This window comes from Oncorhynchus tshawytscha, linkage group LG32 (genome assembly GCF_018296145.1).
Source record: "Oncorhynchus tshawytscha isolate Ot180627B linkage group LG32, Otsh_v2.0, whole genome shotgun sequence".
In the NCBI taxonomy this organism is placed as follows: domain Eukaryota; kingdom Metazoa; phylum Chordata; class Actinopteri; order Salmoniformes; family Salmonidae; genus Oncorhynchus; species Oncorhynchus tshawytscha.
The window spans coordinates 12,331,420-12,343,819 of record NC_056460.1 but is presented as its reverse complement, the minus strand read 5'-3'; the positions used below and the strand labels follow the sequence as shown (position 1 = coordinate 12,343,819).

General features: G+C 44.7%; 1 protein-coding gene across 8 annotated transcripts in view; it reads right to left on the bottom strand.

The window, feature by feature from the left end:
• LOC112230268 (myosin-10) overlaps positions 1–12,400 on the bottom strand; it is a 100,069-nt gene that overhangs the window by 83,086 nt on the left and 4,583 nt on the right. For all 8 annotated transcript variants that reach the window (XR_006080588.1, XR_006080589.1, XM_042310615.1 and 5 more), the window contains exon 3: positions 2,888–3,044. Coding sequence is in view for 6 of the 8 variants with exons in the window: in XM_042310615.1 (XP_042166549.1) it covers positions 2,888–3,044 (157 nt within the window). In the remaining 2 variants the exon portion in view is untranslated. The remainder of the gene's footprint in view (positions 1–2,887; positions 3,045–12,400) is intronic.

The window sequence follows — 12,400 nt, the reverse complement described above, 5'->3', positions numbered from 1 at the left end:
GGTGGCATCCCTAGGTCTAAATATTCTTGTTACATTGCACAATCTTCAATGTATGTCATAATTACGTAAAATTCTGGCAAATTAGTTCGCAATGTGCCAGGCAGCCCAAACTGTTGCATATACCCTGACTCTGTGTGCAATGAACGCAAGAGAAATGACACAATTTCACCTGGTTAATATTGCCTGCTAAACTGGATTAGTAGTTATAACTAGTGATTATGATTGATTGTTTTATATAAGATAAGTTTAATGCTAGCTAGCAATTTACCTTGGCTTCTACTGCATTTGCGTAACAGGCAGGCTACTCGTGGAGTGCAATGGTTAGAGCGTTGGACTAGTTAACTGTGCGGTTGCAAGATTGAAACCCCTGAGCTGACACAGTGAAAATCTGTCGTTCTGGCCCTGAACAAGGCAGTTAACCCCCAGATCCTAGGCAGTCATTGAAAATAAGAATGTGTTCTTAACTGACTTGCCTAGTTAAATAAAAGGAATAAAAATTTAATTTAAAAAAATTAAACATTTAAAAAATTGGCGCCCAAAAATACCGATTTCCGATTGTTATGAAAACTTGAACTCGTCCCTAATTAATCGGCCATTCCAATTAATCGGTCGACATCTAGTGCAAACACAAACACACGCTGGTGTAAACACTCTGGATAAATTGGAGTGGGAGAGAAAGGGGGATCGGGAAGGATTGTTTGCTGCCTAGAATGATGTTGGTTTAGTCAGGTGTCTGGGACAGGACAGATAACGGGTATCTGTGACAGGACAGATAACAGGTGTCTGGGACAGGACAGATAATGTTGCTATTTCTACTTGGGAGTATAAGATACAAAAGACATTAAATAAACCAAATGTCAACAGACAAAAATGTGATTAATAAATTCCAAGAAAAAACAGAGCTGTTCAGAGAAAGCCAAGAACCTTGGCAATTAGAGGGTAAAGCCATGGAAAAAGATGGAGCATGTGGTTTGAAAGAAGCGATTGGTTACTGGCACTAGAATGATGGAGAGAGACAGAGAAATGGGTGCTTTCTTTAAGCAGCTCCTTGTAAATCAATTCTGCCCTTCACTATTTTTCCACTGACGTGAGGAATAGAAGGTCATGCAGGCTTCTCCTGCTTCTCCTCCTGAACCTATAGGCTAGTAGACGCTGCAAGAGATAAGTTCTCCCTCATCACGAACCCCTGGAAGATTTACGGCTGAGTAAAAACCAACCCAAACGGGATGAAGTCTATTACAAACTGGATTTAACATCACATACAGGATTGTGAATCTACTTGTGTCACATAGATTCACCCTCCTTGTGTTATGGAATCAGATGCAATTCTAATAAAGCTTTTGGTGTATGTTTTTCTTCACCCAACACTTGCGGTGCGTCAACATACTTTGCCCATGCCAGAGACAAAGTCAAAGCCTCTGGCAATCTGAAGAGGTCTGAAGTAGATTCTCTCTGCAGTGACTAAATGCTTTGGGTTCTCAAGCTGAGATTTAGACCCATTGGTGCTTATAGCCCATAGTGGTCCTGAGAACTGCATAGTTCTGAGGTATCAGCACTTCATGGAAAAAACCCAGTCATCCTTCACTTCCCCTTTCCACTGTGCTCCCCACATTCCAGACATTGCTGGCAAAATTAATTTCTCTCTGGAGGTGGAAATATGAACAGAGAAATAAGACCAGCTCCTTTGGACTGTTTCCACGAGCTCTTTTTCCTCAATGCGTGCCATTTGATACCATAATGCTGGAGATGCTTGCATGAATTTAGGGCAACTACTACATAATACAGAGCTGGCCAGTGCACTACATCAAAATAATTGGGGGTGACTTTAGTATGCAACAAACCATGGTTCAGCTGATGGTTTCAATTAAGCCATCTAGTGAAATGAATGGCCCTAAAATTGTTGAAATTGAGTAATAATCCCGTAAATCACAGGGCGACTGTTAAACAACTTTTATGAGCATTGGCGATGGCAACACGTGGCTTGTATTGGTTTGGTAACTTGAGTGCGAAAGCCTTGAGTATTGTAACAGTAGAGCTAACGGAGATGCCCTGACAAATGCAACATGGGGAAAGGTAATATTTGTATTTTATTTTTTCCCCCCTTTTCTCCCCAATTTTGTTGTATCCAATTGTTAGTAGTTACTATCTTGTCTCATCGCTATGACTCCCGTACGGGCTCGGGAGAGACGAAGGTCGAGAGCCATGCGTCCTCTGAAACACAACCCAACCAAGCCGCACTGCTTCTTAACACAGCGCGCATCCAACTCGCTAACCAGGACGACGCTAGGCCAATTATGCGTCGCCCCACGGACCTCCCAGTCGCGGCCGGCTGCGACAGAGCATGGGCGCGAACCCAGAGTCTCTGGTGGCACAGCTAGCACTGCGATGCAGTGCCCTAGACCACTGCGCCACCCGGGAGGCGAAAGGTAACATTTTGACAATTTACAGAAGCCCCCGCCCCCAAACAAAATAACAAAACTAAAATGATGACATAAAGGCCCAATATCTGTTCATCCCATAGCAACATTTTAAATTGAAACACAACAACATCTAGCCCTATGGGAACTGACATTGTACAATTAACATGACAAATGATCCAAACAGGCTCCAATTAACATCACAGACCTGGGAGATAAGTGCACCTGCCACAGTAGAGACAAGCCTGTCCTAATATCAGTATGTACTGTACCTACCGGTTGACTGCCTCTCAACAACAGCCTTAATCCCAAAACAACCGGTTAAGTTGGCTTTGACTTTCTGGTTCCAGTAGACTGAATCAGATCATTCATACAATTTCTCTGTGTAGCAAACATATGCGCATATTTTGTGCAGCGACATTGATGGTTGCAGTAAAGGGAGGGATAAACGATAACCAATTGAGACTTACCTTGGAGCATGCATCTGTACGCGGACTCTGAGATGGCGTAGATGTGAGGAGGCATCTCGTGTCTCTTCTTCCCCCTGTACATCTCTATGATGTTCTCTGAGTAGATGGGCAGGTACTTGTAGGGGTTTATCACCACACAGAAGAGGCCAGAGTATGTCTGCAGGAGAAAGAAGATCATGTCATTCAGTGTGAAACACGGGAATCTGAAGACACCATGATTTGATATCACGTTTTTTGTTTTTACATTTAATAATACAGGTTTGCCAGGTAAAGAGAAACCATCTGAAACAATTGTGGACCAGTCAGTTGTCATGTAATGAGAAAGAGCTTACAAATCCGTTCAGTGCCCCACAGGGAATCACTACTATCACTATTCACTAATGATGTTGAAGCAATCAGAAAGCAATTTCCCCTCTCGCTTGTGGGGTTGAAAAGGAGTGTGAACTGCTTAGTGGACAGTGACTAAGCACAAACAGAGTAATAGCCTGACCTTGGCTTGTATGGTGGTGGAAGGACTGAGATTAAAACACTACCATCATAATGATTAGGCATCATAAAAAGACCGGTTGCCTCTGGTTCCGAGCCGGGATTTATTTTCCCTTTTCTCTCACTCTCCCCTGACCCCCAAAAACTGATCATACAGAAACAGTCCCTGTGATATAGATGCTGCTAGGTGGATGGCTGCCAAAGTGCTGCACCATTTGAGATTCCTCCCACACAGCTTTCTCCTCCTCCTCCTCCACCTCATTGCATCCGGCTGAGAGGACGGCACTTTATTCAGTGCAGTCCAATGCACTCAAGCCAGGGAATGAGTTACGCTGTGTGTGATGCATTGTAATAACCCGAAACAGAGAGCAATAAATCCGATCTCTTAAACACTAATGCAGATCTCTAAATGGGAGTTGTTGAAGTTGCGTACAAAACTGCCATATCATCCCTGCAGTGTCAGACTGGGGGGAGGGCAGGCCAGGAGAGGGTTAATCCCTGTCTACAGTCTGCCGGCCAGGATATTCCATTAAACCAGTAAGAGAAGGGGGACGGGTGATTATGCAGAAGGGTCCTTTTCCAATTCTGCCTTTCTCTCTGTGTCCATGCACCCTTTATCTCCATCTCTCAGTCCCTCTCTTGGTCAGTCCAAGCTTGGCTGTAATTATGTTGTCTGTGTGTTGGGGCGGGGGAGGCAGAAGACAGGTGGCTGCAGAGGGGCCCAAGGTCGGCTAACCAAGTTGCTGAGCTGGAACAATGGCGGTGTGGCCAAGGCATGCTGGTGTGGGGTGGGGGTAGCGGCAGGGTCCTAGTCTAAAGACTTGCGGAGCAAAGCTCACTGCCACGGTTGTCGCCTGGCTGGAGCGGGAAGAGCGATTGTGAGTCACACACACTCCTCCTCTGGGAGACAAAACAAACATGTCCGTTCAGCTAGCTGCTGAGCTAGCTAGCTGCTACGCCTCTTATCTCAGTCTTTGGACCACAGGGGACTTTTACTGTACTCTATTTGGCTGCAGCATGACTGGGGCTTGTGGCATTGTGTTATGTGGTATAAAAATAATGCCAATATATTGAAGGTTGTGCTGAATGGAAATGAGACAATCACCATCACCATGCAGAATGTGATGAACAGTCACTTTGAGACAACACGTGGTCAGTGACATTGGGGGATATCATGGTGTGCATTAGGGGAGGGGTGAGTGGGTCACCAGATGGCCAGTCTTTCATATGTACACATACAGATCCCTCAGAAGGGCAGAGATATGCTCTAGCCTGGTCATAGGCCAGCCACAGCAACAACAAGCTCGGGAGGAAGCAGATATTTGTTGTTCAAACCAAAATCAAATCAAAGTTTATTGGTCGTGTACACAGTTTAGCAGGTGTTATAGCGGTGTGGCGAAACGCTTACGTTAATAGCTCCTAACAATGCAGTCAAATGTCAAAATCAAAATGTCAAGAAAAATACGCCACAAAAGGAAAAAATCGAGAGCGGCGGGACGAATGTTCATGAGTCACAGTGGGGGACTGGGTAGCTTTTTGGGGAGAAAAGGGGTCACTAGCAGGGGGTATGTGGCTACACAGGGGTAACCAACATTCTAGTGCGATTCATCTTGGTGCACTGGTTGATGAGTATGTATGGAGTTATGGAAGAGATTCCTGCGGAATCCACAGATCCCACATATTTGCAAGCCTCCCCTTTAGCTGACAGCAAAGTAGGGCCAGTGGACACACCACACGTCGCCCCCCCCCCGGGGCAGACGGATTAGCGTTCCGGCCGGCGCAGCCCAGACCCAGAGGCAGCAGCAGGATCGGGGAGAGATATGACTCAGCTGCCCAGCCTGGATAGCAGCCCATGGGGAGTACTTGGGGGATTAGTGGGGCTCTGGGTCTGCAGGCGGGGATGAGATGTGTAGGAGGTATATGAAGGGAAGGAGAACCTGTCCCTATCTCTCAATACAGTAGAGATCGGGGTGAGACGCCGGCCAAGAAAATATATATCTCACACAGCACTGTGCCTTAGGTGGAGGGAGGCATGGGCCAAGAACCTGTCTCTCAGTACAACAAAGTAGTGTACCCAGATAGCCAGGCTGTGGTTAACAACGGAGAACTCCGACACAGTTGACTAGGTTCCCAGTTCTCCGGAAATGTCCAAGTGGTCCCCCTTGCCAAGCCCAAGCTGAGCGTAGCTGAGCAACGGCAAGAGTTGAGGGCCTCTCCATGGAGAGAGTGGATGTTTTCATTCTCATTCTCAACATTGTTCCGTCTGCGAAGCTTAGCTCAGTGCCACTCCGTTTTGATTGTCATAGCATATTGAAAAGAGGCGATGATTATGGAGAACAGAATTTTCAAAGGGTTTAGAGAAAAAATGGTCTAATATCGTTCACTATGAGCACTGCTTCATTTCCAGTGCTCCAATAGCATTGGGGTCTGAGCGTGGGAGGAGACCAATGGCACACTAGAGCAGAGCAAGCAGTTTTGCTCCATCTACACAGTGTGTGTGTTTGTGTGTGCTGTGCTTGCATACTGATCTCTGCCGGAAAGGAGTGGTTTGGGGTCCCGTCTGTCTGCTTATGTGGACTTATAGAAAATATTCTCTTGATATATTTTATGGAAAAAACATAACTGACGCACTGGTTTCTATTGAGAACAGAGACACCCATGTTCTAGCGAAAGCCAGGCTTAGGGGAGACTGAAGAGGGGATGTCTGCAGATGAAGGTAACCAAACATCAACTCAAAGCTCCAGGCCTTGGGCCGTCTTCCCAGTCTGCACTGTTGCAGTACAAAGGATACAGCAGATACTGTTACTTAAAAGGTTACAGAAACACATGCATTTAATAACACATCACACATTCAGCCCAAAAGCTAGCCGTTTCCTGGGGCCATTGAGGATGGCCACAGACCACAAGGGGAAACGAGAATGCTATGCAGCTGACCAAAAACGAGTGCTGAGCAATTAGTGCTTTTTGAGGTCGGTTCGGTTTCGGTTCGATTATAAAAAACACATCACTGTTTCGATTACTTTTTTAAAAACATTAAATGTACTATGCATTATGTGGGTTGAATGCTGCAACATAGAATAAAACAATTAATAAAAGTCCCATGATGGTAGTGACTGCCCATTAACTGCTTATGAACCTTCATTCACATTACTTTACTCAAATATTTAACTTGTGTTAATTAAATGGGTTTTATTTGATGACAGTTATTTAATTCCAAGTGATCATCTCATCTCTATAGAGCTGCTGTCTATACTGTCTGACAAACCCACTATTTTAGTAGTTCTTCAAAGTAAATAAGGTATACTTTTATAACTCCTGAATAGCAACTAACAATCACGTAGATCACACATTTTCAGGTAGAGATACCTCGAGAAGCAACAGCTGCTCTCTATATCCTTCCACTCACAATCACAAATTATTTTATGTCTTCTGCAGCAGGCGTAAAAGAAGCACAGACCGGACATGTACAGTTAAAGTCGGAAGTTTACATACACTTAGGTTGGAGTCATTAAAACGCATTTTTAAACCATTCCACAAATTTCTTGTTAACAAACTATAGTTTTGGCAAGTCGGTTAGGACATCTACATTGTGCAAAACGCAAGCACTTTTTCCAACAATTGTTTACAGACAGATTATTCCACTTATAATTCACAATTCCAGTGGGTCAGAAGTTTACATACACTATTGTTACCCTAAGTTGATTGTGTCATTAAACAGCTTGGAAAATTCCATTAAATGATGTAATGGCTTTAGAAGCTTCTGATAGGCTAATTGACATCATTTGAGTCAATTGGAGGTGTACCTGTAGATGTATTTCAAGGCCTACCTTCAAACTCAGTGCCTCTACGTTTGAAGGTAGGGGAAATTAGTACTCATGGGAAATTAGTACTCAAGTATAAACACCATGGGACCACGTAGCCGTCATACCGCTCAGGAAGGAGACGCATTCTGTCTCCTAGAGATGAATGTACTTTGGTGCGAAAAGTGCAAATCAATCCCAGAACAACAGCAAAGGACCTTGTGAAGATGCTGGAGGAAACAGGTACAAAAGTATCTATATCCACAGTAAAACCAGTTCTATATCGACATAACATGAAAGGCCGCTCAGCAAAGAAGAAGCCACTGCTCCAAAACCGTCATAAAAAGTCAGAGACTCAAAATTGAGCTCAGGTGCATCATGTTTCCATTGATCATCCTTGAGATGTTTCTACAACTTGGTTGGAGTCCACCTGTGGTATATTCAATTAATTAGACATGATTTGGAAGGCACACACCTGTCTATATAAGGTCCCACAGTTGGCAGTGCATGTCAGAGCAAAAACCAAGCCATGAGGTTGAAGGAATTGTCCGTAGAACTCAGAAACAGGATTGTGTCGAGGCAAAGATCTGGGGAAGGGTACCACAAAATGTCTGCAGCATTGAAGGTCCCCAAGAACGCATTTGCCTACATCATTCTTAAATGAAAGAAGTTTGGAACCACCAAGATTCTTCCTAGAGCTAGCCGCCCAGCCAAACTGAGCAAACAAGGGAAAAGGGCCTTCATCAGGGAGGTGACCAAGAACCCGATGGTCACTCTGACAGAGCTCTAGAGTTCCTGTGTGGAGAAGGGAGAACCTTCCAGATCTCTGCAGCACTCCACCAATCAGGCCTTTCATAGTAGAGTGGCCAGACGGAAGCCACTCCTCAGTAAAAGGCCCATGACAGCCTGCTTGGAGTTTGCCAAAAGGCACCTAAAGGACTCTGACCATGAGAAACAAGATTCTCTGGTCCGATGAAACCAAGATTCAACTATGTGGCCTGAATACCAAGCATCTCGTCTGGAAAAAGCCTGGCACTATCCCTACGGTGAGGCATAGTGGTGGCAGCATCATGCTGTGGGGATGTTTTTCAGCGGCTGGGACTGTGAGACTAGTCAGGATTGAGGGAAAGATGAACGGAGCAAAGTACTGAGAAATCCGTGATTAAAACCTGCTCCAGAGTGCTCAGGACCTCAGACTGGGGCGAAGGTTCACCTTCCAACAGGACAATGACCCTAAGCACACAGCCAAGACAATGCAGGAGTGGCTACGGGACAAGCCTCTGAATGTCCTTGAGTGGCCCAGGCAGAGCCCGGACTTGAACCCGATCTAACATCTCTGGAAACCTGAAAATAGCTGTGCAATGACACTCCTTATCCAACTTGACAGAGCTTGAGAAGATCTGGACAGATGAATGGGAGAAACTCCGCAAATATAGGTGCCAAGTTTGTAGCATCAATACCAAGAATTGAGGCTGTAATCACTGTCAAAGGTGTTTCAACAAAGTACTGCATAAAGGGTCTGAATACTTACGTAAATATGGCATTTTTATTTTTTATACATTCGCACAAATTTCTATAAACCTGTTTTTGTTTTGTCATTATGGAGTATTGTGTGTAGATTGATGAGGGGAAAAAACGACTTAATCCATTTTTGAATCAGGCTGTAACGAGATGTGGAAATGCACTGTATATATAATATAAAGCTCTCAGAATAAAATGAATATCTCCCCCTCCAATCTGTGTCAGGGTGTGATTGTCTAGATGGGATTCGTCTTGCCCTTCCCCGAGGGTACGACGGGATGGCTGCACGCTGCCAGGGTTTTCTATTGCAGCTAGATCAACCGTCTACAACCGTCCACCCGGCTCCTTCGGGCCGCGAGAGGGTGTCCGCCCTCGTCTCGTGCCTCTCAGGGAAAGCCCTGGAGTGGGCAAACGCCATGTGGGGAGAAGGAGATGCGGCGCAGGACCATTTAGAGGATTTCACCCGCCGTTTCCGGGCAGTCTTCTACCATCTGAGGCAGGGGACGAGGAGCACCAAGGTTCGCCATGGACTTTCGGACCCTGGCCACCGGCGCGGGATGAAGTGACAGGGCACTGATCGACCACTATCACTGCAGTTTGCCCGAGGACGTCCGTCGGGAGTTGGCCTGCAGGGACACCACCCTCACCTTCGACCAGCTGGTGGACCTGTCCATTCGGTTGGATAACCTGCTGGCTACCCGCTGACGTCCATAGCGGGGTCTGTTGGTTCCATCCCCAGCACCACCACTCGTAAGGGTTTATGTTTCCTCCTGCTCGGTGTGTGGTCAGTGTAATGCTCCTAGGCTGATGCCAACAACGACGAGACGGCCTACAGGGAGGAGGTGAGGGCCCTCGGAGTGTGGTGTCAGGAAAATAACCTCACACTCAACGTCAACAAAACTAAGGAGATGATTGTGGACTTCAGGAAACAGCGGAGGGAACACCTCCCTATCCACATCGATGGAACAGCAGTGGAGAGGGTAGTAAGTTTTAAGTTCCTCGGCATACACATCAGACAAACTGAATTGGTCCACCCACACAGACAGCATCGTGAAGAAGGCGCAGCAGCGCCTCTTTAACCTCAGGAGGCTGAAGAAATTCGGCTTGTCACCAAAAGCACTCACAAACTTCTACAGATGCACAATCGAGAGCATCCTGGCCGGCTGTATCACTGCCTGGTACGGCAACTGCTCCGCCCACAACCGTAAGGCTCTCCAGAGGGTAGTGAGGTCTGCACAACGCATCACCGGGGGCAAACTACCTGCCCTCCAGGACACCTACACCACCCGATGTTACAGGAAGGCCATAAAGATCATCAAGGACAACAACCACCCAAGCCACTGCCTGTTCACCCCGCTATCATCCAGAAGGCGAGGTCAGTACAGGTGCATCAAAGCTGGGACCGAGAGACTGAAAAACAGCTTCTATCTCAAGGCCATCAGACTGTTAAACAGCCACCACTAACATTGAGTGGCTGCTGCCAACACACTGACTCAACTCCAGCCACTTTAATAATGGGAATTGATGGGAAATTATGTCAAATATATCACTAGCCACTTTAAACAATACTACCTAATATAATGTTTACATACCCTACATTATTCATCTCATATGTATACGTGTATATACTGTACTCTATATCATCTACTGCATCTTTATGTAATACATGTATCACTAGCCACTTTAACTATGCCACTTTGTTTACATACTCATCTCATATGTATATACTGTACTCGATACCATCTACTGTATCTTGACTATGCCGCTCTGTACCATCACTCATTCATATATCTTTATGTACATATTCTTTATCCCCTTACACTTGTGTGTGTAAGACAGTAGTTTTGGAATTGTTAGTTAGATTACTTGTTGGTTATTACTGCATTGTCGGAACTAGAAGCACAAGCATTTCGCTACACTCGCATTGACATCTGCTAACCATGTGTATGTGACAAATACAATTTGATTTGATTTGATGCGCGTCTGGTTTTGTACCCATGCTTGTTATTTCTTTATGACATTGGTTTTGCAATTAAACTGCTCCAGCTATTACCTAGTTCTGCTCTCCTGCATCTGATTTCCCTGCCACCAGTTACGCACCCCTTACAATTTGGAACAGTGTAAGCAACACTCAATAAACTATAAATGTACCATAGTCTGTTCCAACAGATTAAAAATCCTTTAATTGAGGAGGTGAGGAGGATTGTTTAAGATACTGTTTGAAGAGGAAGAGTTTCAGATGATAATGACATTACTTATTATAATGGTGTTCTTAATAATAATTGTAATAATAAAAATAAGAACAAGAAGATCAAGAAAAAGGAGGCTATAGGAGTGAGAGCTGCGTGCACATTATGTGTGACAAACAGGAACTGTTAGATTACCATATAATTTTTCTGGCCGTTTGGAACAGCGTAAACAACAGTAAATAAATGAAAAGTAATACCAGAGTCTGTTCTATCAAAAGATTGTTGCAAAGACTTTATTACAGCAGAGCAAAGATTAAAAACAGCCGATTTTGTGAAATTACTTTATTCTACATTTTAAGGTTGCAAGAGGCTTGGTGCTCACGGAATCAGTAGGCTATTAAACAAACACTCATTCTGGCAACAGAAGCAGGATCTGTCTTATTGGTTATATAATGTAGATATATATGGATGATTTATAAAGCCAGGCAAGTTTAACATTTAGGCTATTGATTATAGACCTAATTAAGTTGGGGTTTCCTCTCTCCTCAATTTTCTTAGACAATTAAGGCAAAGGCTGTTTCCTCGTTTCCTCTGCCACATTGTTCTCAACACCAATATGCTGGTTAACTTCACCATTATGCACATAGCAACATATAGGGAAAGGCGCCAATTCAACAGCGCCCTGAATATTACGTTTCAGAACCACGGACAGCGACCGCTATCCCTCACGGGAGAAAGCGCATTTGTTATAAAATAATATATTTATTAGTGTTGCAGTATATAACCATTTACACTTTCAGTAGCACATGTCATAAGAGTGATGGACTGTGCCATCTCCGTGGCCTCCACAATGGATTAGTCCACTGAGACAGGTGAAAAATAGACAGGTTGTCTTGTGCACCATGAAAAACAAAATCTATTTATGACCAAACAATCGACCAGTCGACTAAATGTTGTCAGCCCTACTTGACAGGGAGTTATTTTTTAATCAAGTAGTGGGTTAGGTACAGTACTACTGAAGGTTGAAAATATGCCAGTTATTAGGGGCAGCTGTTGCTTATCTGCAGGGAGACAAAGAGCCCTGTGAAGGCGGTACAGTTAGGCTGGCTGATTACTGCAGATCAGGCCCATTGGCAGGGAGCCATTACATTAGCACTACTAGCCACATGGATGGATGGAGCACTGACAGGGCCTCACTAAAGCCTGGTGCTCACCTAGCAATCCAGCCCCTGCCGGGGAGTGTGTTGGACGTTGCATAGGGTTTGGGTCGAGAGGCCTTCTTGTCATTTCTAGCAGGTCAGTTACTATGACAAAGTGGCCCGCTTCATTACTAGAAGGGATCAACAACAGATGATCGGGGGGCTGGTACATAATTACAAATAATTTGTAGCAAAAAGCTCAAATATTTGACTAAAACATAATAATTTCAAACCTTGCTTACATTTCTATACGATCCCATGTTTCTCTCTATTTATGTGTGGGAATACTTGAACAGATTTCCAAAATTAAAATCCTGT